General features: G+C 40.8%; 2 protein-coding genes across 2 annotated transcripts in view; both read left to right on the forward strand.

Moving 5' to 3' along the window:
• The window catches only part of LOC122447477 (ATP-binding cassette sub-family C member 4-like), a 1659665-nt gene that overhangs the window by 764235 nt on the left and 887270 nt on the right, over positions 1-8160 (forward strand). The window lies entirely within an intron of this gene.
• On the forward strand, positions 1063-3015 carry LOC122447479 (rab GDP dissociation inhibitor beta-like). The gene is given in 1 exon segment (XM_043478133.1): positions 1063-3015. A coding segment is annotated over 1 exon segment (1335 nt). The 3' UTR covers positions 2398-3015.

An 8160-nucleotide genomic window follows, 5' to 3' on the forward strand; every position in this document is an offset into this window, starting at 1 on the left:
CAGCCATTTTGCTTTTTTGCATTTCTTTTTCTTGGGGATGGTCTTGATCTCTGTCTCCTTTACAGTGTTACAAACCTCTCTCCATAGTTCATCAGGCTCTCTGTCTATCAGACCTAGTCCCTTGAATCTATTTCTCATTCCACCGTATAATCGTATGGGATTTGATTTAGGTCATACCTGAATGGTGTAGTGGTTTTCCCAGTTTCTTCAATTTAAGTCTGCATTTGGCAATAAGGAGTTCATGATCTGAGCTACAGTCAGCTCCGGGTCTTGTTTTTGCTGACTATATAGAGCTTCTCCATCTTTGGCTGCAAAGAATATAATCAATCTGATTTCGGTGTTGACCATCTGGTGATGTCCATGTGTAGAATCTTCTCCTGTGTTGTTGGAAGAGGGTGTTTGCTATGACCACCAAGGGAAGAAAAAAGACCTACAAATCCACAACAACTAACAAAAATGGCAATAAGAACATACTTATTGGTAATACCTTAAATGTAAACAGATTAAATTCTGTGAGGTACAGCCAAAAGAATAACAAAGTGCCTGATTTTTAGGGACTGTTTTGGAGACTGGATTATATGCACAGTAAAAGCTAAATTGGAATCAAGGTAAATTGTAAGTGGTCAAACAGGAGATGGCAAGAGTGAACCACAATCTTTTAGGAATCATTGAACTAAAATGGTCTGGGATGGGTGAATTTAACTCAAATGACCTTTATATCTACTACTGTGGGCAAGGATCCCTTAGAAGAAATGGAGTAGCCATCATAGTCAACAAAGGAGTCTGAAATGCAGTACTTGGATGCAGTCTTAAAAACAGCAGAATGGCTCTCTCTCGCAGCCTTCCCTACCCTCCTCGCCCCATTCTTCTCTTCCCGTTTGAGGTGGCGGCCGGCTCTCCCCTGGCCAGCTCCGTGTAGCCTCTGCCCCCGCGTCCCTTTTCCCTCCGGCCCCTTCCGGCCTGAGCACTCGCCCCCCCCCACCGTCCTCCGCCTCCTCCTCGGGGAAGCCACAGCCCCAGATCCCTAGAGCTCTGAGCCTTCTCTGGGTCTCCAGCCCCACCATGAATGAGGAGTATGACGTGATGGTGCTGGGCACTGGCCTGAAGGAATGTATCCTGTCAGGTATAATGTCAGTGAATGGGAAGAAAGTTCTTCACATGGATAGAAACCCGTATTCTGGAGGAGAGAGTGCATCTATAACACCGCTGGAAGATTTTTACAAAATATTTAAGATACCCGGAACTCCACCAGCATCCATGGGCAGAGGAAGAGACTGGAATGTTGACTTAATCCCCAAGTTCCTTATGGCAAATGGTCAGCTGGTTAAGATGCTGCTTTTTACGGAGGTCACTCGCTATCTGGATTTCAAAGTGACTGAAGGGAGCTTTGTTTATAAGGGAGGAAAGATCTACAAGGTTCCTTCCACTGAAGCAGAAGCCCTGGCATCTAGCCTAATGAGGCTGTTTGAAAAACGTCGATTCAGAAAATTCCTGGTATATGTCGCCAACTTTGATGAGAACGATCCTTGAACTTTTGAGGGCATTGATCCTAAGAAGACATCAATGCGAGAGGTGTATAAGAAATTCAACTTGGGCCAAGATGTTATAGATTTTACTGGTCATGCCCTGGCACTTTACAGAACTGATGACTATTTAGATCAGTCATGTTGTGAAACCATTAATAGGATTAAACTTTACAGCGAATCTTTGGCAAGATATGGCAAAAGCCCATACCTTTATCCACTCTACGGCCTTGGAGAACTGCCACAGGGATTTGCACGGCTAAGTACTATTTATGGAGATACCTACATGCTGAATAAACCAACTGAAGAAATAATTATGCAGAATGGAAAGGTGATTGGTGTAAAATCTGAAGGAGAGATTGCTCGCTGTAAGCAGCTCATCTGTGATCCCAGCTATGTGAAAGATCAAGTAGAAAAAGTGGGCCAGGTGATCAGAGTCATCTGTATCCTCAGCCACCCCATCAGAAACACTAACGACGCCAACTCCTGCCAGATCATTATTCCACAGAATAAAGTCAACCAGAAGTCAGATATCTACGTCTGCATGATCTCTGCACACAACATGGCCGCACAGGGCAAGTACATTGCCATCTCCAGCACAACGGTGGAGACCAAGGAGCCCGAGAAGGAAATCAGACCAGCCCTGGAGCTCTTGGAACCAATTGAGCAGAAATTCATTAGCATCAGTCACCTCCTTGTACCAAAAGACTTGGGAACAGAAAGCCAGATCTTTATATCCCATACCTATGATGCAACAACTCACTTTGAGACGACCTGTGATGACATTAAGGACATCTATAAGAGGATGACGGGATCCAAGTTTGACTTTGAGGAAATGAAGTGCAAGAAAAATGACATCTATGGGGAAGACTAACAGCAGTACATGTATCATCTAATTAGGACAAACTTAAAATTTGGCAAATGATGCATATTGTATGAAATCAGTATTGTAAGGCCTGCTTTTGTAATCAAAACAGAGATTGCAGAACACTGTACCAGTAAATATTCCTCCCCTTTCTAATATCATGTATTAACTTGTTTTCATGGAGTGGCTCTTCCGAATTGACAGGTTCCCACGTTCTGTTCAATTTAACCAATACTGGCTTGTGTTTTCTAGTGAAGGATCAGTTTTAAAACCTTGTGATACTGATACAGAGAACTTGATACAGTATTTGTATCTTTTAATCAGTGTAGCCTTTGCAGTTATGAGCTTCAGCTGCTCAAGAGCTGGGTAAGTGCAGCTTGCGTGCCATCTTGTCCTCTTGACGGTAAGGAGGTTCAGAACTGAATGTCTGTAACTGGGGACAGCGTCCCTCACTCCTCCCCACCCCTGTCCGTTCACATCATGTGTCAGGACAGTGCCCACCCAGCCCAGCCACAAGCTTGGTTTTACGTGGGCCTCCAGTTCTAACCAAACCCAGACTTGGAGAGTCTTTTGGAGGAAGCCTGTGTGCAGTGTTTTAACCTATTAAAACTGATGAGCACAGAGGGGAAAGAAACCCATCATAAAGCAAGTAAACGTAGGAGCTTCTTCTGTATCCCAGATGTGGCTTCTTCAATGGACCAAGCTGCAGCACAGTATTGATTTGACAGAACCTCTGCTTCACTGATGTCTCCAAGTGATTTCTGTACTGCAAATAAAGCCAAACTCTGGAAACAAACAAACAAACAAACAAAAACCACACACAGCAGAATGATCTCTGTTCATTTCCAAGGCAAACCATTCAATATCACAGTAATAAAAGTCTATGCCCCAACCAGTAATGCTGAAAAAGCTGAAGTTGAATGGTTCTATGAAGACCTACAAGAAATTCTAGAACTAACACCCCCAAAAGATGTCCTTTTCATTATAGGGGACTGGGATGTAAAAGTAGGAAGTTAAGATACCTGGAGTAACAGGCAAATTTGGCCTTGGAGCAAATGAAGTAAGGTAAAGATAAACAGTTTTGGCAAGAGAATGCACTGGTTATAGCAAACATCCTCTTCCAACAACACAAGAGATGACTCTACACATGGACATCATCTGATGGTCAATAATGAAATTAAATTGATTATATTCTTTGCAATCAAAATGGAGAAGCTCTATACATTCTGCAAAAACAAGACTGGGAGCTGACCGGCTCAGATCATGAACTCCTTATTGCCAAATTCAGACTTAAATTGAAGAAAGTAGGGAAAACCACTACACCATTCAGGTATGATGTATCAAATCCCTTATGATTATATGGTGGAAGTGACAAACAAATTCAAAGGATTAAATCTGATAGATAGAATGCCTGAAGAACTATGGATGGAAGTTCATGATATTTCACAGGAGGCAGGTATCAAGACCATCCCCAAGAAAAAGAAATGCAAACAAGCAAAATGGCTGTCTGGGCAGGCTTTACAAATAGCTGAGAAAAGAAGAGAAGCTAAAGGCAAACAAGAAAAGGAAAGATATATGCTTCTGAATGCAGAGTTTCAAAGAATAGCACAGAGAGATAAGAAAGCCTTCCTCAGTGATCAGTGCAAAGAAATAGAGGAAAACAGTTGAATGGGAAGCTAGAGATCTCTTCAAGAAAATTAGAGATACCAAGGGAACATTTCATGCAAAGATGATCATAAGAAAGGACAGAAACAGTATGAACCTAACAGAATCAGAAGATATTAAGAAGAGGTGGCAAGGATACACAGAAGAACTATACAAAAAAGATTTTCATGACCTAGATAACCACGTTGGTGTGATCACTCACCTAGAGCCAGACATCCTGGAATGTGAAGTCAACTGGGCCTTAGGAGGCATCATTACGAACAAAGCTAGTGGAGGTGATGGAATTCCAGTTGAGCTATTTCAAATCCTGAAAGATGATGCTGTGAAAGTGCTGCGCCCAATAAGCCAGCAAATTTGGAATACTCAGCAGTGGCCACAGGACTGGAAAAGGTCCGTTTTCATTCCAATCCCTAAGAAAGGCAATCCCAAAGAATACTCAAACTACCACACAATTGCACTCATATCACATGCTTGCAAAGTAATGCTTAAAATTCTCCAAGCCAGGCTTCAACAATACATGAACCATGAACCTCCAGATGTTCAAGCTGGATATAGAAAAGGTAGAGAAACTAGAGATTAAATTGCCAACATCCATTGGATCATTGAAAAAGCAAGACAGTTCCAGAATAACATCTACTTCTTTATTGACTACACAAAAGCCCCTGGCTGTGTGGATCACAACAAACTGTGGAAAATTCTGAAAGAGATGGAAATATCAGACCAACTTACCTGCCTCCTATGAAATCTGTATGCAGGTCAAGAAGCAACAGTTAGAACTACACATGGAATAAGAGACTGGTTCCAAATCGGGAAAAGAGTATGTCAAGGCTGTATATTGTCACTGTGCTTATTTAACTTATATGCAGAGTGTATCATGCAAAATGTTGGGCTAGCTGAAGCACAAGTTGGAATCAAGATTGCCGGGAGAAATATCAGTAACTTCAGATATGCAGATGAAACCACCCTTATGGCAGAAAGTGAAGAAGAACTAAAGAACCTCTTGATGAAAGTAAAAGAGGAGAGTGAAAAACTTGGCTTAAAACTCAACATTTAGAAAACTAAGATCATGGCATCTTGTCCCATCACTTCATGGCAAATAGAGGGAGAAACAATGGAAACATGAGAGACTTTATTTATTTATTTATTTATTTATTTTTGGCTCCAAAATCACTGCAGATGGTGACTTCAGCCATGAAATTAAATGATGCTTGCTCCTTGGAAGAAAAGCTATGACCAACCTAGACAGCATATTTAAAAACATAGAAATTACTTTGCCAACAGTGGTCTGTCTAGTCAAAGCTATGGTTTCTCCAGTAGTCATATATGAATGTGTGAGTTGGACTTTAAAGAAAGCAGAGTGCCTAAGAATTGATGCTTTTGAACTGTGGTGCTGGAGAAGACTCTTGGGAGTCCCTTGGACTACAAGGATATTGAACCAGTCAATCCTAAAGGAAATCAGTCCTAAATATTCATCAGAAGGACTGATGTTGAAGCTGAAGCTCCAATACTTTGGCCACTTGATGCGAAGAACTACCTCATTGGAAAAGACCTTGATGTGCTGGGAAAGACTGAAGGCAGGAAGAGAAGGGAATGACAGAGGGTCAGATGACTTGACGGACATGAATTTAAGTAAGCTCCGGGAGCTGGTGATGGACAGGGAGGCCTGGCATGCTGCAGTCCGTGGGTTCACAAAGAGTTGAACACGACTAAGCCACTGAACTGAAAAGCTCCTATCATTCCTTGTGGTTTATCTGCTCAACATAATTCATAGAATATTTATTGAACATCTATATATCCTCCAAGTATATAGCCAAGGACTGCATAGGCCCTGTACCTTCATATTCCATCCTGCCCTCTGCTTTAACAGACTTGGTGGGGTTTTGTTTTTTAATTTTGAGGGGTGTTTTGCTTGTTTGTTTTTAATACTTTGCAATAATCAAGGGGAGCTCAGGAAATGCCCTCTTGAGGTGAGAAAGACAGGAGAGGAGACAAAAAGTGTCAGACATGTGTGCTTCCTGGAATGTGGGTATAAAGAGTTCTGAAATGCCTCTTTATTAGGAAGCCTATAGAACATGGTACCCAAAGAAAAGAAAAAATGGATTTGCATCTTATAACTGAGTCCAGCTCTTGCTACCTACTCCTTGCCTCTAATGACTGGAATTAGCATAAGTCCTTTTTTTAAATTTATTTATTTTTTTCATTTATTTTTTATTAGTTGGAGGCTAATTACTTTACAATATCGTAGCGGTTTTTGCCGTACATTGACATGAATCAGCCATGGATTTACATGTGCTCCCCATCCTGAACCCCCCTCCCACCTCCTTCCCCCTCCCATCCCTCCGGGTCATCCCAGTGCACCAGCCCCGAACACTTGTCTCATGCATCCAACCTGGACTGGCAATCTGTTTCACACTTGATAATATACATGTTTCGATGCTGTTCTCTCAGATCATCCCACCCTCACCTTCTCCCATAGAATCCAAAAGTCTGTTCTGTACATCTGTGTCTCTTTTTCTGTTTTGCATATAGGGTTATTGTTACCATCTTTCTCAATTCCATATATGTGCATTAGTATACTGTATTGGTGTTTATCTTTCTGGCTTACTTCACTCTGTATAATGGGCTCCAGTTTTATCCATCTCATTAAAACTGATTCAAATGTATTCTTTTTAATGGCCGAGTAATATTCCATTGTGTATATGTACTACAGCTTTCTTATCCATTCGTCTGCTGGTGGGCACCTAGGTTGCTTCCATGTCCTGGCTATTATAAACAGTGCTGCAATGTACATTGGGGTACATGTGTCTCTTTTAGTTCTGGTTTCCTCGGTGTGTATGCCCAGGAGTGGGATTGCTGGGTCATGTGGCAGTTCTATTTCCAGTTTTTTAAGAAATCTCCACACTGTTCTCCATATTGGCTGTACTCGTTTGCTTTCCCACCAACAGTGTAAGAGGGTTCCCTTTTCTCCACATCCTCTCCAGCATTTATTTCTTGTAGACTTTTGGAAAGTGTTCTAGTTTCATTCTTTTACAAGTGGTTGACCAGTTTTCCCAGCACCACTTGTTAAAGAGGTTGTCTTTATTCCATTGTATATCCTTTCTGCCTTTGTCAAAGATAAGGTGTCCATAGGCATGTGGATTTATCTCTGGGCTTTCTATTTTCTTCCATTGATCTATATTTCTGTCTTTGTGCGAGTACCATACTGTCTTGATGACTGTGGCTTTGTAGTAGAGCCTGAAGTCAGGCTGGTTGATTCCTCCAGTTCCAGTCTTCTTTCTCAAGATTGCTTTGGCTATTCAAGGTTTTTTTTTGTATTTCCATACAAATTGTGAAATTATTTGTTCTAGTTCTGTGAAGAATACTGGTGGCAGCTTGATAGGGATTGCATTGAATCTATAGATTGCTTTGGGTAGTATAGTCATTTTCACAATATTGATTCTACCAATCCATGAACACGGTATATTTCTCCATCTATTTGTGTTCTCTTTGATTTCTTTCATCAGTGTTTCATAGTTTTCTATGTATAGGTCTTTTGTTTCTTTAGGTAGATATACTCTTAAGTGTTTTATTCTTTTTGTCGCAATGGTGAATGGTATTGTTTCTGTAATTTCTCTTTCTGTTTTCTCATTGTTAGTGTATAGGAATGCAAGGGATTTTTCTGTGTTAATTTTATATTCTGCAACTTTACTATATTCATTGATTAGTTCTAGTAATTTTCTGGTAGAGTCTTTAGGGTTTTCTATGTAGAGGATCATGTCATCTGCAAACAGTGAGAATTTCACTTCTTCTTTTCCTATCTGGATTCCTTTTATTTCTTTTTCTGCTCTGATTGCTGTGACCAATACTTCCAAGACTATGTTGAATAGTAGTGGTGAGAGTGGGCACCCTTGTCTTGTTCTTGATTTTAGGGGAAATGCTTTCAGTTTTTCACCATTGAGGGTAATGTTTGCTGTGGGTTTGTCATATATAGCTTTTATTATGTTGAGGTATGTTCCTTCTATGCCTGCCTTCTGGAGAGTTTTTATCATAAGTGGATGTTGAATTTTGTCAAAGGCTTTTTCTGCATCTATAGAGATAATCATATGGTTTTTGTCTTTCAATTTATTA

The sequence above is a fragment of the Cervus canadensis genome, chromosome 9 (assembly GCF_019320065.1).
Source record: "Cervus canadensis isolate Bull #8, Minnesota chromosome 9, ASM1932006v1, whole genome shotgun sequence".
Classification (NCBI taxonomy): Eukaryota; Metazoa; Chordata; class Mammalia; order Artiodactyla; family Cervidae; genus Cervus; species Cervus canadensis.